Source organism: Acyrthosiphon pisum, chromosome A1 (assembly GCF_005508785.2).
Source record: "Acyrthosiphon pisum isolate AL4f chromosome A1, pea_aphid_22Mar2018_4r6ur, whole genome shotgun sequence".
NCBI classification, from domain to species: Eukaryota; Metazoa; Arthropoda; class Insecta; order Hemiptera; family Aphididae; genus Acyrthosiphon; species Acyrthosiphon pisum.
The window spans coordinates 20,199,822-20,223,252 of NC_042494.1; the positions used below are offsets into that span (position 1 = coordinate 20,199,822).

Below are 23,431 nucleotides of genomic sequence, written 5' to 3' on the forward strand. Positions count from 1 at the left end.
GTTCCTATCTACGCCCCCGGCATGGCTCGCGTGGGATGAAATCCACCACTTAGCTTACCATAGGTGAGTTGTGTTTTGTGTATTAAGGCCGACGGGTCTATATACTTTTTTAAGGTAAAATAATTGACTATTGTAAAATACTATTGTAAAATAAATAACAATGCCAACACAATTGTATTTTAATTAATAATACTCTAATAATTAATGAACAGAATTGATAGCGCCACATTGTGTTGCCTATCCTCTAAGCCGTGAAGGCAAATTTTAACAAGACCTTAAAAAGCTAAACGCGAGCTATCACCATTCTTAATTTTAATAAATTGTTTTGGGCATTATTTTGTAAATATCTGTGAACTAGTGTTCACAATTGACATAGGTATGCGTCTGTAATAGCACAAATTATAATTATTAAGATATTATCACTGATAATTATTATTTTTTTTATTTTCTACTGAAATAATAAAATTATGTAGACAGGTATTATTTCTATATCAATAAAAATCTCGAAAAATAAGGTGAATATAAAATATAAATCTATATTTACTTTCATGTTACATAGGCACATACAGTTAAATATGTTATATTTGGAAATTTGGAATAGAAAATTCTGTAGCTAAGGTGAAATATAGTATTGAAAAACTAGGAATTGATTGGGGGGGTGTTGACTACTTTTGCACTTGGAACGCAGTTTATAAATTGTTGGATTGAGCTCCTCTACTTAATAATTCCCAATTCGAGCACTGCCTACCACTCAAGTATAAACCTAAAAGTTATTTTATTATTTAGGTGAGGGGTTGGATTGGAATTGGTTGATAGTGGATTTCTGCCTATGCAACCTGCGTGTTTCGCGAAAGAAATTATTACATCCTATGTGCTACGATTTTCGAGTAGGTAGGTATTATCGTGGGCTACCGTCGTCGGGACGGACTCGTGCACAATTTTGTAAACGTGTTTTCCGCCGAAGGCCGGTGGTGGTTTGTACGAGAATAGAGGACTCTGATCGAAGCTCAGATTAATATCTCTAGGTGAGGTGGGTAAGGATGGGAAGGACCAGGTAACCGAACTTGGTTGTGGGCCATCAAAGAATACAGTCCTGCGTTCCTCTTTGCGTTTGGAAATATATAATATTGGCCACTTATATAGCTACTCACATTAGTTAAGAAAAAACAATATTATCATAATTGATATTGCCATTGGTTAATTTTATACATATATCATCAATGATATTATATTATTCTCACATAGTTTAAAGCAAATTCCTAAAATATATACGTATTTATGTGTCTGCTGGCTTAATTAATGTTGACTAAATGGTCGTATAATGATATAATATAACAACGATAAGTACAAATATCACTATTGACTGAGGCGTGTGGCTGGAGGATGGGAGAGGATTAGTGTTTTGGGTGTTACAACACCACCCATCCACCCATAGTTGTGTTTTAATATTATATTAAATTGAAACACCCCTTTTTGAAAAATCCCCGTTATGTGCCTGATTATTGTTGTTATGTCGATCTCGTCGTAGATAGCTGTCGTGGCATCGTCCGAGGAAAAAAATATAGTAAGTACCTATTGATCTTCTAAAACCAGACAGTTTAATCGAAAATTGGATTCCTCCGTAATCTTAGCCTGCTGCGATTTCGTTTTTGTTTGCGGATTGTGGGTCACGGCGACTACAAACACCGAAGAATGACCAAGACGATAAGGAAACAACTTTATTGCGAAAATACAACGGCCGAGTTTTTTTTCCCGATCCCGAAAACGATCGCCCTGATTCTGTACATTATACACGCACATCCCACAATATAATACAGAAATAATCTTAATAATACGTATAATATATTATAGTAATTCGTTGTCTACTGCAGCAAACTGTATCGGTGGTCTCGAATGATGATGGTGAAGAAGGGGGGGAGGTTAGGGGTCGAAGAACTGCGTTCACGAAATTATGGTTTATCCACAGAAAAGAGGGCTTATTATCGTGGACGGCGGTGGGAATTTATGCACTACAGCTAAGGATATTTTGACAATAACTGTGGGTTGCATTCAATAAAAATTTAGGTAGGTACCTACCTACAGTTTTTGTATGGCTTAATTTTTTTTTTAAAATAAACTACAATACATAAAACATAATATTATTATGAGTTACGGTTGTACAATAGGTATATAATAATCAAACATAATATTTCAATTATTACATGTATTATTTACTGTGACGCAACTACTTTTTCAATTATATCGAATAATAGCCGTCGCATTAATAAAACAGTTTTATTTCCTGGATGAAAATATATACTTGGGTAAATGTAAATGGTAATCCAATTCGTAAATAATTTCAAAATAACGATATCATTCGCGCTGAAAATCGCGCAGTATCGTGCTTCATTATTGTACCACGAATAATAATAATCATTGTATTAAGGCATATACAATGTGTAGGCACCTATTAAATACACATTTTTTTTTTACATAACTTTTAATTTTGTTTAATCCCTATCCGCCTCTGAGAAAAACATTTGAATACAATAACTACATTAGGTATACCTAATGTGCGAATTTCCAATGAATATTTTAACCCGGTGTTGTAGTTATTAAGTTATATTTTTCACTGCATTAACGCATTAAAAAAAAAATATGAGTTAATACTAGAACGCATTCATCAGTGACGCTGATTACGTACTTGAGGCGATGCGTTCGATTATCTATACAACCATAAATTACATGTGAGTGGGCAAAATTAATTTATCAAGAAAAACGAATATTTTTCTGTAGCACGTAGAAATAATTCATATCACAATAATTAGGTAGGTAATACTATATCCATTGGCGTGATCATTTGACGAATATAGGTAGACTTAAGTAATAATATACTCTTAAAGTCTTAATAATAAGACTCTTCAAATAACTAATAAATTATGAACAATTACTTATTATGTTATCTACCTGTCTGTATATTGCACAAATATTGCAGTAGGTACCTACTTATAATATTGCAAGTTTCCTTATCACATCTACGATATATATGTAATGACGTTTAATGTTGAACGAGCCACGGTCCACGAGGTATTGTTTATGGCGTTTTTTAAACCATGTGGTATCTACCCCGAGTAATCTACACAGAGGAGATTTAGTAAGCTTCTGGCTAGTCGCTGTAGGTAGTAGGTATATGTACTATGTAATGTAAAGCTAAACGAAATTCACACACATTGTTCTCTGTAACAGTGTTGAATTCAAGTATACCCATATATTATAATTTATAACCGATAGCCTGAAAAAATGGGATCAGCGGTGTTCAACCTAAATATCAAAAGAATATAAATAAATTGCAAACAAATTCAATTATATTTCAAAAATATAGTATGGACAAAAATATTCCTGAAGCTTGGCGTGGCACGTTGGCTGCCATGAGTGACACAATGTGACTGAGAGTAAGTAACGTCCATTGCTAATAGTTCCTGGATGGGTGACCACCCGAGTTCGTAGTAGCAAAACCTTGCCAAACATACACATGTTGCTTACCTACCGTAATAACCTTACTGTACCAACCCTGCCATCCATAGTCAATAATCCCGTTAATGGTTGTAGTTGCCAGGCTCAGGTTCAAACATTTTTTTTTAAATATTTCATCTATTTGGATATATTTATGATTACTGAATCCAATACATGTATATATTGTATAGTATATTATATGAATATCTGAATATATATAGTAGTATAATACTATATAGCTTCTAAATTATAATTCATAATCGATACTAAACTTAGTAACAGTTAAAGTTATTCGTAAAATTACTTAATTAAACTAAACCTGTACCTATAACTGCAGTATAATTATTATGTACAGTAAAAATAGTAAAATAAATAACCACAGATTCGATCACTTTTTCCCCTATATTATATTGTTAATTCGCTGTATAATAAAATTGGCTATCTAATTGTTTGTCTTTGAAGAACAATAGACATCTTGATGTGTATAATCAAAATGACGGTTAGAAACATAATATGATAGATTCTTGAAAAATTAAAAAAAAATATTCAAACTAGGTAATTCAAGTAAAAAAAAATCTAAGATAAATTTAGTAAAAATTACTAAAATACCTATGTACCTATATTAAAACAATTGACGGCTTATTGCCCAGTGGCACCACTTCAAATTTCAGAACTCATAATTTATGTGCCCGTGGTTTTTTGACTCGGTACGTACCTATACGTTTTATCTATACAAATCGATGACAAAAAAGTTACTACCTACCTAAAATTTTCAACGATAAAAACAGAATCGTTCAGTCGTTATTATATCCCTTGCGCTTATCGGAAATTTATAGTTGCGTTGTGGGAGTTAACTGGAATATTATTATAGACTTTATAAGTTAAGTAAAATTATACCAACTTAGTCTATATGATCGATATACCTATATACCTAAATCTACCCATAAGTTACCTATCTACTGGGTTCGATTTGTAGGTAGTCAGTCATGCATATTATGACATGATGTAATTATACCGAAGGTATATCCCAATCCCATACATATTATGCATACTATAAGTATAGTGCTTTGTACAGGTACAAATGTACAATTACTGTTCTACCCTGCAACTAGGTGCTCGAATGCACACAGTGCTATAGCGAGTGCACTCGACGTCTGCAGTACTCGTCCACGGGTATTCCTACTCAAAATGTATAATAATATAGGTAATACTAATATAACAATATTATAATTATATCGAGAGTATACGTATCTATAGTAGTTGCGTGTAACCGGCGGCTATACCTATACACATTTATGGAATACGTAGAGTAATAGGTGTAATATCGTATGCGGTAAGTATTTCATCTACATAATAATACAATGTATTACGTCATACCTACTGCAATGAGTGCGAAACGTTACGATCGTTTTACCGGCATGGTAAATCCAAACCATCAACGTCGCTGCGCCCAGTGGCGTACCAGTGATGCCCCACACAATAAAGTGTCCATATCACAAGAGAATTTTGCCTCCCTGATTAGTTTTGTCGCTTCGACCACTGGGTTGACCATTGTGTGACACTGACCACTATCAAACACAGTATAAAATATACAAAAGTACCCCATGTCCAGGTACAGCCGCTATATATTATGTACGAATGAATAAACGAACGCACGCAATTGTCGTAAAACCGAAGACGGTTACCATTTCAAATCGGATACAATTTTATAAACTAGACCATAATTTTTTACCTAGGTCGGAAGCGGAAAGGTTTGAGTTAACAATAAATAATAGATATAAACTCGTCGGTAGGGACTATGGAGGTACCCACGACGCGACGCTAATACTTCACGAAGGTACTCACATAACGTTCTTGTCCACCCGTTGCACAGTATTCTCTCAAGTCTTTCCGGTGAATATAATCGTGCACGGTCTCAAGACTATATTATTATAAAATTTACTATAATATTATAGAATAAAAGACGTCTGCAACTGCGAACGTCTGAATACTCATCTCATAGTACTTACTTCAATAATAATATGTAAGTTCAATTTTTCTACACGAAAATAATTATAAATTCTGTTTTAAAAAATTATTGACGTATACAAAAACCGGTGAACTCTCTCCTTCTGCACAATTAGGCATCGTATGGATCTTTTAAAGTCCAAATTCGAATTCAATGATCAATACTAATGTAAGTGACTAACTATACGAAAAAAAACGATTATGAACGATGGGACAGGTGGTCCTTCAGGTCCAGTCTCTATTTTTAGGGATATTTTCCACTATAAAATATATAAATATAAGTATTTTATTTATATTTTGTAATATACTAATATCTAGGTACCTACATAATAATTGTTGATTTGTTAGCTTATTTATAGGTCTATGGCCATGGTCAGGGCCGCATTTAGGGGGGAGCCCTGGGTACAACTGCCCCGGGCGCCAGTATTTTAGGGGCGCCAAAATGTTGTGGCCAGAAATAAGCTTACTTGTGAATTATTAAAATTGTATAATTTTAATTATTTTAATAACAGTATTATATATATGGTATTATGCTGTTTGACATTTTTTTAATTAATATTAATTTGCATAGTTTTATATAATTTTATTTTATTTATTCATGAAATACCTACAACCTACTTAAATATGTTAAAAAAAAAAAACAATTTATATGATGAATTATAAGCAAGGTTTAGGTGACATAAATTCAAATGTATCTTTGCGTAGAGAGGATCAAGCAATTACCAACTAAACAATATTTTTAAAAAAAGCACACATTGTAAAACAAATATTCTTTTCTGTGCTCAAAATCTAAAAGGTTAATGAGGATCTATCTCCCATATTTTCCGTGGTTAGGCCCCATAGGGGGGAGCAATTTTTTTTCACCGGAGCTTAGGGGGCGCAAATTTTTTTTTGCACCGCGGCGCAAAATGTCTAAATGCGGCACTGGCCATGGTATACATATACTGCAAATGTTTAAAAACTCATATAACGTTATAATATTATGCTGAGGCCTGAGTGATTATAAATTATAATAATATGATATTTTAAGAGCTATTAGTGGCAGTGGCAGTGGCACAAATAATTTAATTTTACAGGTTGCAAGTCTAGCAATTGATCATGAGTCAGTCGTACAATATTACATTTACAAAATAATTATTAATTAACCTTTACCATCTACTATTTTATAGTAAGGATACACTATATTAAGATCCACCACATATAGGTACTTACACACAAACCTGCCACCAAATTAGTTCAGGGGGCAAGTGCTCAAACCCTCCCCCCCCTCTGCACCCAGGGATTTACGCCACTGGTTAGTGGCCGATACTATGTTTTATTTTTATTTATTGTTTATGGGTAGTACTTCGCGATCATATATTATAATAATTGTATTATTATTATATTTTTCTAATATTATGTATTATAATATTATAAAATGTATAGTGGCGGAAATATGTTTGCACCAATGAATATTGCTCTGTACCCGCATAAATGCATAATATTATGTTTGCTATCTGTAGGTACATGTTAAATATAGACAACATAACAAAATTGTGTCCAACAGTTCTAAATTTGTGTTGTTGGTTTCAAACGATTTTATATAGTAAATTGAACTACCTATAATATATTATCGAACTCAAAGAAAGAACATTATCTGTGTTCTCTTGTAGGTATTTTTATTATTACAATGTTTTAATTTTTATACGAGTCATGAGAATTTTTGAATTTTAATATTTTACACACTCACAATATTATTGCTTAAAAATTAAATTTGTTCTTGGCTATTTGGGTAAGAACAACTTTATTTACCTACTTTTTACCTAGGTACTTTGGTTATATAAGACTTGCATTGATATTTTAGCTTAAAACACAATTAGAACTAATGAATACGTTAATTTTAGTATGTATAAAGGCTCTGTCAAACAGAACGCGTTATAATGCGGGTTAAAGCGATAAATGGCTCGTCGACGTGGTGCTTTCACGCGCGTGAATAACGCCGCGTTGTAACAAATTACAAAATCACGCGACGTGAAAATAACGCTTTCTGTTTGACAGACCCTTGCGCTATGTCCTAAGTGAACGCGGCAAACGCGGCAAAAAACAAAACAGCTTGATTTTCACCGTGTTTGTCGCGTTTAGAACAGCATGGTCAGAATATAATTCGCCCACACCCTCCGTGTTCACCGCGTTCACGTGGGACATAGCGTTAAGCGTTTGCAAGACGGCTGAAACACAAACAGGCTTGCCGTCTTCTTAATAAAGCATTACTATAATCGACTTGACGGCAGGAATAACCTTAGCCCGAGAGTTTCAACGTCCAACGACAACGACGACAATGGGGTGACGGAAAATTCTGCGGGAAAAGCCGACGACGGGACGGTGGAAAATCCAGCGGAGAAAACTGCTGAAGGTGGTACGGTCCTGGACGTGGAGCTGTTCCGGATGATCGGGGTCCACCAGCTGCTGCGTCCGGACGAGTACGGCCAGGACAACGACCTATACCGGACGGCCGCGAAGGTGATCGTGGGCCTGACGCTCGTGCTGCAGTCGATGCAAGTGTGCCGGCTGTACCTGGCCAGGCACGACATAACGATGTTCGCCTACATAGGCGTTATGATCATCAACGGGTTAATGTGCCTGCTCAAGGGCTACATGGTGGCGGCCAAAGCGGACCAAATGAGCGCCACGCTGACCGCAGCCAACTACGCGTTCACCAAGTGCGGTGGCCGCGACCCGTCCAAGCTGCGCCTGTGCCGGGCCAGGCTGTCCGCGATACTCCGCACGTTTGTCGGGCTCAGCTTCGGCACGCTGATCGTATGGTTGACCATGCCGTGGTTCATGGCGTCCGATTACGATGACCAGCCTTTTATCTGGGGGGTGGTGTACGTCATCGAGTCCATCATACTCACGGTCAACGTTTTTTGCTGGACGTCGTTCGACTGTTACCTGGTAACCATGTGTTTTGTGTTCGAGGCCCAGTTCTGCACCATGTCCACCGGTTACGAGACGCTCGGCCGCCGCCGGACGGGCGCCAAGTCATCGGCGCCCCAGAAATTGGGCAACGCGAGTAAGTGCCAAAGTTATTCGACTGAAATTCTTACCCGACAGACATTAAAATAATGATACACTTAATAATAATAAATTATCGTTTATATAATAAAGACGTTTGAAATTATTGCCTATATATTTTTCGATTTATGTTGATATCATGATAAATTTATGTAGGTATTAAATATTAATAATGTATAAAAACTTGAACATTTAATTAGTTAATAGGTAATATATTTATTATATCACAATTTTTTTTTATTAATATTTGAACTTTAAAAGTTCAAATTTTGACAATATAGATATTTTCGTTAAATCACGTGAAGAATTTATATTTTTTAATTTTTAGGTACTTAATAAATAATTAGTTAGATAATGGCTGACGATATTTAATACAAGGTTTTTATAAAAGTCCATTCAGAAAAACAAATAACTACAACTAATAGCATCATTTAGGTATATACTAATACTAAATACTAAATAGATATACAATAAAATATCCTTATAAATATTATCTATATAATGGACTAACCAATTTGGATAAACAATTTCACTTGTTTTTTTGTAACCAATGATTTATCATTATGTAGCCACATATTAAATAAACTATAACTTTACTATACCTATTACCTACCTATAATATCAAGTGATAAATTTTCATAATTTTAAACTTTTTAAACATTTTTGCGAAAATTTACATCATTATGCAAAACTATAGAAGTTATATCCGAGAAATTCTCTATCAATATCGTCGTAGTAGGTACCTAAGTATTTTGCATAGTATATAATATTATGTAGAGTGTATTGTAATGTGTGAATTAATTTTTTCTTGAATGTGTTGATTACACAATAATTCAATTCTTTTTTTCCAATGTCAAATTATTTTTAGATTATAGTTTTCAAACTGTGATTGTAGTCGATAAATATTATATCCTATATCTACATTTAAAAAAAATTGCAACAACAAACGAAATCATGACAGTGGTCAGTGGTTTACTTTTGTTAGTACTTTTTTAAAATAATTGTACCTTTTGAGAAAAGTAATAATTTTTAGAATTTTAAAATGCACGTTTTTACACAATATCATCCTGCAAATGTTTGATGTATATTATAATATTTCATATAATCATATCCATTCGATTTTTTTGTGCATTGATTCACAACCCTGAATAAATATAATGTATAACTTTAGGTAGATTAGGTCTATAATTCTTGAGGGCTGGAACCCGATTGAGCACAGTTTACCTTTTTCATTACCCAATTGAGCACAAATACAATTAAACAATATACCTAAATCCAAAATATAATACGTTTGAGCATAGAAATACGTACAACGTTGCCGTCCCACACACCAAAATAATAATAAATTTAAAAAACAAATTGAAATATTTACAGGAATTATTTTGTTTATGTCGTTCCTGATTTCCTACATGACTCGTATATTTGTTATCGATAAGATTCGTGCCGCTTTTCAAGAGATGGGAAACCATGAATAAAAATAATCGCCATGTTCTACGGTTAAATACTTTCCATACGACTTGTAAAGCACAAAAATTGACGAATATTCCCACTGGCTTTATCTATGTATACGAGTATTTAAAATACGCGTGTAGTCTGGTTGTAGTCAGACACAGAAAAATTGGCAATGCTGCATTCATTTGACTGTGCTCAATAGGGTTGTTAAAAAATATGGACCATGCTCAATCGGGTTGCTCCAAAATAGGGATCGTGCTCGATGGGGTTTCACCGCTTAAGAGCTTATAGTTTATATTATACACATAGGTATAGGTACCTACATAATAAATATTACCTATACCACTATAGATATTAGGTACTTATTAATTATTATGAAGTCTCAATGTTTTATTTCAAAAACGGTTAGTATAAACATCGGATGAGATAATTAATAGCATCTTAACCACCCTGCAATTACAAGTATTGAAACAAGTCCCTGATTGTGCAGGTTATATTATAGTAACTGAATAATGGTAAATGGTTATTGTACCTACTTAATTTTTTTAAGTAATTTAACTAATTTTTTCACTCTTGCAGGCACGATAAACAACGTAAAGATATCGGACGTCAACTATGACGATTTGACAAGTCACATTCGTGACAATCAAAATATAATCAAGTGAATACTGAGTTACAATTAATATATAATAGAAATATAGAATATAGTATACAATTAATTTATAAATGTCTATTTATAGTATTAAATACTATATAATTTATTCTATATACAGGTATAAATATTTATACCACACCTAATACCTATAACCTATATATACCTATATTATATAATTATAGCCTATAGGTACCTATAGGTACCTAAATATTGTGGAAATGTGAGCACCTAGTATCGTTGTTACGCCACTTGAATCTTTCTAAAAAATTAATGACGACGCGTAAAAAACTCAGCCCTTCTTATTTATAGACGCGCCGCTGCAACAGGAGAAACGTAAAATATGTAACTGTAATAGGTATGGGGGGAAAAAATATTTTGATCTCATAAATGTATGTTATAATAATATATAATGCATTCTTTCTGTAGTTTAGAAGATTTAATGATTTCTACTGTTGGCATATCTTTGGGGAGGGGGGAGAATTAAACATTTGCTCTCTCCCCTCCCCTCGCAGTAAAATTCTGGGGTGGCAACTGCCCTCCACTCACCTTTGCAACAATAATATTACGCCATTGGGTATCACCATTAATATTTGCCAATCACATTTTCCCACTTTATTTGCAGACAGTACGATGCATTTTTCGATGTCGTTCGTCCTATGGTTCTGATCCAAATAGCCAATGGAATGTATTCCATAATCATGCTGATATTTCTGACTTTGGTGGTGAGTGACACGTCTCTGCTTTTGGTTAAGTTGAGCCGTGGGAAAAATATTATATAATAGTGAAACACGATAACGAAGACATCGATAATAGTATAATACAGAGGTATTCAAACTTTTTCATCCCAAGGCTCCTTTGAGTCTTCACAAAATGTTGACGGCTCCCAAATTAAAAATGACTGATAATTTAACTCGCGACTAATACTGCCAAACACGACATACGCATTGATGATTTAACGATGGCAGTTGATGGTATCGCTGTCTCTATTGCGACTTACGCGATCAATTAAAGCTATACTTAGCGAATGATTATAGTAGAGTGTAGACTGTAAACAATCCAACGTTTCCCAACCGGTGTGCCTCAATGATAATAAAAAACGTTTTTCGTAAAAATATTTTAAAATATTTATTGGTTTTCAATTATATGACGTGGCTCCCTTCGATAACTCTCGCGACGCACAGTTTGAATACCTCTGGTATAATACATTATAATAATTTCTAAAACATATTAATTCGATTTTATTTTTCGTCCAGACACATCTCAGTGGTTATTCGATCTTCTCTGCTCCAATTTTGAAATTTGTCTGTGGACTTGCTTCGCTCACTATTGAACTGTACATTTATTGTTACGGGTTCAACCACATAGAAGACGGGGTAAGACAAAAACCTCCATTTCATCGATCAAACACTTAGATCAGTTTTATTTATCGCGTTCGTTTTTATTTTATAATATACTGTCTAGAAATCCACGGTGAATTTTGGACTGTACAGCAGCAATTGGACGGAGATGGATTTGAAATTTAAGAAGACTTTGTTGTTGGCTATGACCCTGAACTCTGCTCACAAGCGAGTGATGAAAGTGTCACCAAATTCCATCGTAAATCTGGAAATGTTCACAGGGGTAATACAATTAATATAATATATTTCAGACTCATGGCCCATGGGCGAAGCATATATGTACTACTGGTACTAGCATAGTAGAACGCTGAACGACCTCCCCCTCATGGTTTAGGGTCTATAATAGATACATAATATAATATCTACTATCTACGGCCTACGCATATTATGTTTGTATAGTGTAATCATGGCAGATCTTACAGTACCAAACACTAAATATTTCGGCAGGAACACCTATTTGAATTAGGTTATTTTTACGGCTTCTAAGACATACAACACCTATTATTTGTGACCTCTTTTTTGGCACATGCGATATAAAACAATTTTTGAACTACTCGGGGGTGGTGGATTTATTGGGTACGACTGTCAGCTATATTATTTTTCCAAACAATTTTGACTTAAGTTTTTTCTATCTTAAAAATGTAATGATTGAAATTTAAAAGCGAGTTTAAGGTTTAATTAATCTTGCGAATCTGCAATAGTAGGAACACATTATACGAAATCACAACATGTACATATTATATGCGATAATCCGAAAATCGATAGTAAAAATAATAACAAATAATCTGACCGAAATATTTAGTGTTTCCCTAAAATTTAAATTGATATCACACTGCATATCTGATTTTCTAGCGAGTATTATATATATCGTATTCTACTCTATGCTTGCAACAATGCATCATGTTCTGTAATAATAATAAATTATGAACAATAACTGCAATTTAAATAATATTGTAATTTACTATTATCTTGATAATCAACAGGTGATGAACATGTCATACTCAATAGTGTCTGTTTTACTAAAATAAGAGAACACACTTAACAAGTACCTTAATGCCGAATACATCTTGCAATATTTGTTCCACAGTTTAGGCGCCTCTTCGTACCTATATGAATACTTAAACTTAAGAGTACTATACAATTATTATTAGCATGCTTTATGGGATTGAATAATTGATGCACTAATATTTAGAATATAATAGTAGATTAAGTTAATAAATTAAAAAAATTTTCTTAATTGTTAATTACAAGAAATTACTGTAGGTACAGTGCATTTTTGAGTATGAAGATCATAATTCGTACATGTTATTATATTAGTATTATTTTTTTGCATTGTACACAAATTATATAAATAATTATTAATTATTGCTTTGATCTTGATAATTATAATTAAGTATTTCAAAATTTAGATTCTACACGTCTATGAAAGTTTCAAAAATATTTTCAAACAAGTAACCAAATATGAATCTTTATACATTTTAAACACCATTGGCAGACCGATCACTGATAGCTAATCATAATTAAAAAGATACATCAAAATCAGGGTTTATTATAGTAGTACATGTAGTGAAAAATAACTCATTATTATTTGATGATTAACATATTATATAATATTAATTAAAACCGATCAATTCAATTTAATAAATATTAATTTACCTGCATGTCTATATGTGATTTTATTAATCATAAAGTATATTTTTAATCATTATTAAATATTACTTATAATATGTTCCCCATATTGATTATTTACAAATTCAATGAATCAATTTATTGTTATGTTAAATTATAAACAACGGTTGAGCTAACTTATTTTTGTGTAAAATGAGTAATAATATAATCTTAACAAACTGTAATTATCAGTTAGTCATAGTTTTTTTTTTTTTTTTCAATATCGCCATATCGGTTATAACTTATAAGTTATTACAATAGTTAATGTACATTGTATTTTCTTACACAACAGTAATAAATAAAAAAATATCTCATCAAATATCAATGTTTTTTTTTTATTGATTACATAAAAAAAATTATAACTTTGTTCTTAGACAGTCTTATACAAAATATGAATTAAATTAAACATTGTACAAACATCTAAGATGAATATATTTTAGAAAATAATACAGTCTTAGATTGTTTTGGTTAATTAAAAAATAAAAAAAACAAATTAACTTTAAATACATAACTACTGCAGTATAGCACACATAAAATGTGTATGTTTCTTTTTTATTGATAATAAAACATTACTTAAACTCAAAAAAATCGGAACTAATTATAAAAACTAAGCTCAATGCACACTTATATCCTTTTTAAGCAATGAATGAGATTAATGTAAATAAGTATTCAGTGTTAAAATGATTAACACATAGTACTTCACATGGTTCATTAAATATAAAATAAGTAGTAAATAATAATATTGTATACAATAAACAATTTGTACTTTTCAACACATAACACATACAAGAGTCAGAAATGTATATATCATAATAAAAAAAAGTTTGGGATTAATTGTATAAGATAATGGATTGAATTATTTTACTGTATAATTATTGTTTCACTGAAGGACCTTCTTGTGTATTATAACTTGGTGAATATGGTGGTGGGTTACAATACTCCTGAAGGCTTTGTTGGCTTGGCACAGGCATAGCAACGTGAGACTGAGAAGAAGTTTGCTGTTGTGGCTGATACTGGTACGTTTGCTGAGGATAAGGAGTTTGTGTAATGGGCTGATGCACTTGTTGAATAACATAAGGTCCACCTTGTACAGGATAGACTGGGGTCTGCAGGGTTTGACTGGTTATGGTCACATATGGCGTGGCATGCAACGTAGGTGGAGTAATAGCATTAAGTTCATCATCATAAAAACATTTCACCACATAAATCTGGTACACTACAACAACTAATAATAAATAAAAATGTTGAATATTAGACAATTTTAATATTATAAGTATATAATTAAACATTTGGTACATACTGCTTACAGGAATTCCAATAGGAATTATATCAGGTGATGCATTTTTTACTGTAGTAAAACCAATAAAAAGAACAAAAAACACAAAAAATATTGAGTTTATCACCAACCACTGATTGATACTTTGAGCGTTCCGCTGAAAATAAATATACAATTGAACATGATTAATTTTTTTTATTTAAATATTGTCTATACTCTAATCAGTTAAGAACTGTCAAACTGTACTCGGCGGTCTAATTTCACACAAGAGCATGCATTATTACATGGCAGACATACTGATGGTCGACTCAGTAGGAGAGAACAACTGAAACTTATCACCCGAAAAAAGTAGACACCGTCGAGTACGATTCTTAATTTAATATAATGTATTGTATCTTAACAATAAAATATAATTGTTCAATAAACATTAATAAAAATATCATACAACAGTTAACTATTAAATTAATTATACTTTAATCATAAGAATACATAATATACTAATGCAACTATTATCATATTAAAAGTAAATTTTTTGAATATTATTAAAACTGTTAAGTAGTGTTATTATTGAAATACCTACTATAAAAATATTGTACTCCTGTAATAATATTATTTTCCTTTAGTTAGTAGTTATGAAGGCGTTCATAACATTAATCTACAATAATCTCAATAATGATAATATATATAAAATATGAACAAATGATACATTGGTTTAACAGATTTGTGTTTATTTTTTACGTGTTTTTCTAAAACTTATCAGTACTTTAAAAAAAGTTGTTTTAAATTATAATAAATATTGAACAGTAGATATTAAAATAGCAAGTGCACTTTATGACAAAATCAAGTCAAGTTGTTATTTATTGTGGTATTTAATCAATGTTGGATAACCAACCCAAATTTATGATTCACAATATGTTTATTTTATAATATATAATATTCTGATCGTAGACACAATGTTAGCATAACTTTTATTAAAAAAATATTAAATGGCAATATTAATTATCCTATTCTGTTATCTCAACTTAGTTTTAAAGTACCTTCTTGCGGCAAATGTCACTCTATTCCATTCTACATCATCCCCAAGTGCCACTGATTTTTAAAAAAATCAACCTTTCTATCGTTGTATGTTACTATTTGGACCCCTCCTTTTCTTTTTTTTAAGTATGGAACTGTCAGTTAAAATATGTTTTTCTCTTCTTTTTTTAAATTATTTAGAAAAAAAGAAAATGTTATGTAATATTTTTAAGTAGTATTACTTATTGTTACAAAAACTGTATGACGTTAATTGAATAATATATATATACACATTGATAATGTAATAACGATATAAATGGTAATTACAAAGATTAGTAGAAGTAAAGTATGTGATCTAAAATGACTATGAAATGATTTAATATGATAAACATTGGTTGCTTATATTATTTATTATATTAATAGACGTACACAATAACAAATTGTGGAAACGATAAGGTTTATATATTTATTGGTCAGCATCCTATGCAATATAAAAATATACATTTTATGTTTAATAGTTAGATAGGTTGTTATTGATATTTGATAATTTAATTTTGTATGACAGACATATTCAACAAACTGCAGATCAAAATATTATAGAAAGTAGATTGTACACTGCCCAATATCGTTTGTTAAGGAAACTATTATTAAATACTTGATCCACATCAAAAAGATAACAAGTACAATTTTTTTTTCATTATGGATTATGTTATTTTTTTGTAAATTTCGAATACCACAGGTTTTCAATCCCTAGAAACGATTTATGTATATATAGAAATATATGTAAGACGAGAACAACATATAATTGTAATACACTCACAGATATTTAACAAAAATATCTACAGACAGTCATGTTTATAATTCTATATCACTAGAATTATATTGTTTTGCACGAATATGTATAACATGACAGTATCCTATAATCTATGATAAGTTTTTAAATTGAAAAAAAAAATAAGTATAATAAATTATGAGGTTAATGAACCATTATTCTTAATATATTTTGTAGATTATTGAACCAAGCACTTTTTGAGCATAACATAGATTGTTCCACTACCTAAGAATTGTTAGGCTTTACTTATTAGACTTCTATCCACAACTCAAAGTATAGTATTCTTTAATCAATATAAATAAGAAAAATTCAACCTGACATTCTTAATTGTTTGTTTCAATCAGAAATATTTTAATTATAATATATTCAACTTACTATAAAAGTGGCTTTCTTTAGATTCAAGTTGACATAGAAAAATAAAAAAATTATAAATAATTGACTAAATAGGTTGAAATCCTTTTCCAATAGTTGAACACGATGGTCACTGGAGATAGTTGATCCATCATCTACAAAACAAAGAAAATAATATATTAAATGAAATAATTTAAAATAATTAATATTTCTACTTTTATTATTTTACTAAATGAGGTTCATTCAAGTTTGAACAACTGCAACAATTGGTAATTACCAAGCTATACTAATAGAAATTAAAGTAATATTTTAATAATAAATTATTAAAAACATTTTTTAAAAACTTGAAAATTTGCTTTTTGCATCATATCTAATAGACAATAATATATAATAAATAATAAATAAATGATATTAAGATAATATTAAGCACTATTAATTAATATGTATCAAAAATGTTTAAACGGGGAGCATAATTTAATTGCTAACATTTTTATAAAAACATAAAAATTACAAAGCTTGAACAAACGTAGCAATTATCTACATAAAAAATTATTCACTTGTTTAAATGTTATAAATTATGATACACACATATAATGATAAAAAGAGAAACAAAGATGTATTATAGAGGTCAACCAATTTGGAATTTTACAGTTATACTTCTGTCAAAATAAAACACTTATAATTATAAAAATCCCTAATATTGTTTGTTATATTCTTACATTTTGTAAAGGGCTATCACCCGTTGATCATACAATAGATAAATAAATATTTTAATGGTAAATGTGTTAGGTTATTATGAGTATTTTTAAAATGTGATATATTATCCACTAAATCCTCGTTTTAAAATTTAAATACAGACAAAAAGCCGATGTAAGAACACTGAAAATGTTCTTACCTTTAAGTTTGATAATAGGTCAATTCACTCGAATATTAAAATTAACAACACAAAATTGGAGCTGCTGAACTCATAATTTGCTTTGTTGTATCCACGGATACATACATGGCCTTTAACACCACACTAATGATTTACCATTAAAACATTAGATATTTTGATTGAAAATAAATAAATAATGTACACTTACCATACGAATTCAATTTTACTTTGTATGTATACGTATATGGGGTGATGTTTAGCGTAGTAAGAGCTCTCACCGTGAGTATTATACAAATTAACTAAACAAACAAAAACACACACATTAGTAGTTGTAAACAAACTTCATACAAAGTCATAATATATTTTTATAAAGCTAATGATATATGTATAGGTATAAGTGGTTAGAATATACGGTGTTATAAAATGAGTTTTACTGTAGATTTTAATATTTTGTTTAAATATTAGCTAAATATGAGACATAATATAGTTTTTACGATATTGTAGGAAGTGTACGATAAAAAAAACACTTGGATAAACTGTTAATTCAACTTAATGCTGTTAAATTACGCGATTCAATTGATTTTTTTTTTAAATATAATTAAAGCAATTATTTAGTAGGTAGGTAGGTACCTATACAACAACTATATAGCTTCTAAGATAACACAGTATAATGATGAGCAAAGACGTATTATTAACATTATGACACAATTATAATGTATAAACATAACACCACTTGCAAGAAATGTCGGATTATGATTTCATCTTTTAGGTTCGGAATTTTAAAATAACATTTAACGATTTTACAAAAACTTTTATTTCCTATGACGTATAACGTGAAAATAGATTAGAATTTTATTAATTTAAAATAAAATAAACACATTTCTAAATTTCTTATCAAAATACCGTAGATTTATTTTATATAAAATGTGCGTGATAGTCAAATACTAATATAAATGTATTAATTGTTACACATTGTTCAATGAATCATATTTTCACGTTCATTAACTTTGGAATTTATACCGTTTTCATCAATAAAATATTTTCTTACTAACAAAGTAAACCAAACACAATATAATCATATAGGTACGGTTGTTATTATTTTTTTTATTATTAAAAATACTTTTGAAACACAATTAATTTGAATTTAGTGACGCCGATATTTAACAGTCATGCGACTGCGACACTTTTCGAGGTCAGCTGAATGGTCAGATAGGAAACGTTATCGTGTGACAACAAAAGGGTTTTGAACAGTTCATAACGATATAATATCGTAGCCAAACGAAGACAAATTGACGGTCGGAGGACCAACAACTTTGTACAACTGATGGACGGCTATATCGTAATACTGAGAAGTGAGAACATATTAAAATGTTTGATACTTTGGCCTTAACCTTTCCTATGTTATTCAAGAATTATTTTACCGACTATACAAATTAAGAAAATCAATAAAATCGTAAAATGCAACTATACATATTATTACATTGTGGATTAGGTAGGTACCTATATTCTATACACTCAACGTCTTGTGAGAGTACAATTAAAGAAAACGAATTTTATATTAAAAATACACTTACAGGATTCGATAAAAAAATGAAAAATTATTTATAAGTGGCATTACACGGTACACGCGACTTATGACATATCTATTTACACATCGTTCACGTGAGTGATATTCAATATTGAGTGTTGTACACTTGTACTGTAATATAAAACCGGACCTATCTAATGATTAGGTCTCATCAAACAGAGAACTAATGAGTAAACGTTTTTTTTCTCTATAGGGTTTAACTTATTTTATATTGTTATGAAGGTATGTGTAATAAGACCAGTGACTCTGAAAACCAAATGACTTATTCAGAGGTTTTAATAAAACAATCATTTGATTTGACAATAGACTGCAAAAAAATATAATATTTGAATTATTATATTATAGAATATAGACCGACGAGTGTGTAACGATGTGTTGAGGATAAACGTACACTTAAATACTTGTTAGGTACCTATAGTACACAAGGTAATTTTTTTTACGAATATACTTTGGATGCACACGATTCACAAACGACAAATCGGTTGATAAATCGTAAAGCCGATTAAGGGAAAATGCTCCAAAAAAATATAACTTAAATCATACAAAAAAAGTTTATACAATTATACCGTATAGATAACTTTTGTAGTACCTAACCACAAATTCTCTATTTTAAAAAGTTGTACGTATACGAGTATTAGGTACTGAATAACCACAGAAAAATGACCAATGCAGGAGGTACTGCCGTCTAAATTTAATTTGTGGCCGAAAACGAAATATAGATTACCTACTTCTAATCATGGTGCACAACCTGAATATATAACGTTACACAAAGGCGTGTTGAACAATTTTCAGTCCTGAGGCAAACTATACCATTTCACTACCCACCCACAGCTTTACGTTTACATTTTTATTTTTTTATTATTCAAAACTTTTTATCGTACTAAATCTATTGCCCGGTTAAGTTAGATACCCATCAATTTATTTTTTGAGGCAATTACTTTAAAAAATGTACATAGACACACCACGCCACTGACGTCACATCGTAAACACTAATTTTTATTCGAATTTATTATTTGAATCGTTGGGCGTCAACCAATGTTCAAATTGGATCGTTGAATCGTGTTGTTGGTCGCGGCATAATATGTGTAATTTCGTCAGATGCAGTAAAAAAAAAAAAAGAAACGTTGGTTGCAATTTCAAATAACCCAAAAAGTATCCCATCTTCAAAACCGCGGGTTGCCATTATACATTTATACAGTGTACGCAGTTATTTATTCGCATGGCCGTGTGTCCTTATACCAAGATATTACATTAGTGCGTCCAGCATTTTATATATTCTATAATATACAATTAAATTAAGAATCGAATACTCTATAGACATTGGCTAACTAGCTGCTGACTGATGGACGGTGTGTGTCACTTCATGATAGAAAAATGTAACCAGCTACCCCCCGGCCAAACAAACATAATAGGTACCGAATTATAGAAAAAGTTTCGGGTATATAAAGTATTTTATGTATATTATACACGATATAAGAAACAACTACGCTAATGATGTTATGAATAATATTTCTAGTTACTCACCATGTCGAAAATTGATATCACCCACGCACCCTTGCGCACGTTAGAACATCCGAAACAGCACCTGGAGTCCGCCATTGGTCTGAAATAACAACAACAGCGTACAACGATATTATAATTTATGTGAGCGTAGATAGAATAGAATAATATTATAATCGTTATTGGGTTTTTGTATTGTTGTTAGGATAACAATATAATATTTTATTATTATAATATGGTAAAGCGACAACGACCAACGAAGGTGTCGACGCGGCGGCGGACCGAATTCAAATGAAACGGATGCACATCGCACGCGGAGCGTCACTGCTCGCCATACGACGCGTCGTCGTCGTACAGGTGCAAGCGTACAACACTTGTCACGGAACGTACCGTCGTATGGGTCGGTACTCGGTGCGGGGTGCTGCAGTGTTCAGGGGCGCTCGGTCGTTTTAAAAATGCGGTCCTCGGTGTTCGGACACGGCTTTTACTATGGTCCGCCAATTGATATATTTTTTTTTTTTTTATAGATTATCGTATTATAATACCACTGCCGGATGACGCATCGGATAATTATTGAAATAAATATTAATTAATTATAATCGTATATTCGTATAATTATTCATTATAATATATTAATTTATCATAGTGCTGTGGATAATTTCGTTCCGTTATTGATTTGTACAAAGCCGCTGCTGGTGTTATCACAGAATAAAATATGTAATTATTTACATATTATATCTAAATATTTTTAGATAGTATATAGTTAAAACTGAAAATAAATATACCCATTGGTAATAATTACTAATAAGCTATAAAGAGCCGTCGGAGTTATTTCGATGAATTTTTCGAGACTTTACCGCGGACACAGCAGATCTTATAATAGTAGGTAACATTAAATCTATTGTCGGAAACATTAAATCTATTGTCGGAAACCGCGCGGTGTGACTAGAATATTATAATAAAAGTCGCGGTCTGCTCTCTTATGCAAACGGCCTTCATCGCGTGTGTCCTGGACAAATGACAAACGTCAAGACAAAGTCATAATATTATACGTATTACCATCGAACAACCACAGCACATTGATTATTTTACATTATACAATATATTATTATGTGTATAATGTATAATAATCAATGGTATTAAACGCGTCGTGTAATAATAAAATAGTTTATCGGCCGTTTGTTTTCGCCACACACGCATAAACAAATCGAAATGATAATATTAGTATACACTATACATAATATATTATATACGTATATATTGTGTGTATAGACTATAGAGTATCAGATTTGACCAGTTTGGGAACCATTATGTTATGTCGACACAAAAGCAATCGTCGTGTTGTAGTGTAGGTACGTACAGAAAATACTTAAACGCAAACACACACGGTCGTATTTTATTAAGGTATGCCAGACGACCGTCCGTACAATCAGTATAATATATTATGTTGTTCGGCTCGGCGCCACCGAGACCACGCGTTATATATTATTATAACGTTATTATTTATTATACAAAATAATATAATCTCTGATGGATTATACACCCCCCCCCCCCCCCGGAAAGAGAAGCACACACGCTCGTACACGGTTTGGTCGGGGTCTAGGAGAGGGTCGTTTGGTTATTTTTTTTTTAAAACGTGGGTACTAGGTAGTCTATCAATTTCCGAAACCGAACCTTCGTCCTGTCAGACGAACGCGTCTTTAAAAATGTCAAACCTACTTTGTTTGCAGGTGGTGTTTATCGCGTGGGCGTTGACATTTAGACGTGTTGAGGTGAAAACAACGGTCAATGCTTTCCATTATTTTTTTTATTTTCTAGCCAAAACCAAGTAATAGTTAATTATCAGTTAGAAAATAATAAAATTGTTTGTGTAAAATGAACAGCGACGTCGGTTTTATTATAAACCATAAAAATATAAAATTTTAATATTTCATATGCTTATTATAATCGTTGTTATTCTTTGCGGGGGCAGACGTCTGCAGTCTGCAGTCTGCACTTGTCGATAATGCATAATATATTATAAAGAATAACCGTGTTAGCAATACCATTATAATCATAATTTATGTTTCATTATTAGGACGTGAGAAATGAGTTACCGATAGAGATACCAGGAATAAAAAGAGATATGACGTTGATATTATTATCGTCGGAGTATACACAGATATTTTTAGTTATATTATGAAATTATGTTTTCTCAGATAGATTTTTTTTTAAGAGGATGTCAGCGCACTATTCGTTTTCTCTCTCTGGCCCACGCGCGAAATAGACAAAACG

The 23,431-nt window shown here is 31.5% G+C and overlaps 2 protein-coding genes across 5 annotated transcripts in view; one reads left to right on the forward strand and one right to left on the reverse strand.

The window, feature by feature from the left end:
* The first annotated feature begins 6 nt into the window (after nucleotides 1-6).
* Nucleotides 7-13,704, forward strand: LOC100573659 (odorant receptor 46a-like). The gene is made up of 7 exons (XM_029486790.1): nucleotides 7-63; nucleotides 7,770-8,548; nucleotides 10,582-10,663; nucleotides 11,280-11,379; nucleotides 11,911-12,030; nucleotides 12,119-12,277; nucleotides 13,038-13,704. Exons 2-7 carry the CDS (start codon nucleotides 7,924-7,926, stop codon nucleotides 13,080-13,082), a joined length of 1,131 nt encoding a protein of 376 aa, XP_029342650.1. The 5' UTR covers nucleotides 7-63; nucleotides 7,770-7,923; the 3' UTR covers nucleotides 13,083-13,704.
* A 220-nt stretch (nucleotides 13,705-13,924) lies between these two features.
* The window catches only part of LOC100167413, a 16,270-nt gene continuing 6,763 nt past the window's right edge, over nucleotides 13,925-23,431 (reverse strand). For 2 of the 4 annotated variants that reach the window (XM_003244347.4, XM_008184681.3), the window contains exons 3-7: nucleotides 21,182-21,260; nucleotides 18,278-18,368; nucleotides 17,220-17,350; nucleotides 15,023-15,155; nucleotides 13,925-14,947 (exon numbers count right to left, since the gene is read on the reverse strand). In XM_003244347.4, the coding sequence (XP_003244395.1) occupies nucleotides 14,595-14,947; nucleotides 15,023-15,155; nucleotides 17,220-17,350; nucleotides 18,278-18,368; nucleotides 21,182-21,256 (783 nt within the window). In that variant the 5' untranslated portion in view covers nucleotides 21,257-21,260 and the 3' untranslated portion in view covers nucleotides 13,925-14,594. Of the gene's footprint in view, nucleotides 14,948-15,022; nucleotides 15,156-17,219; nucleotides 17,351-18,277; nucleotides 18,369-21,181; nucleotides 21,487-21,547; nucleotides 21,665-23,431 lie in introns of those variants that run through there. The other 2 variants (XM_008184682.3, XM_001949091.5) reach the window with 2 other exon arrangements.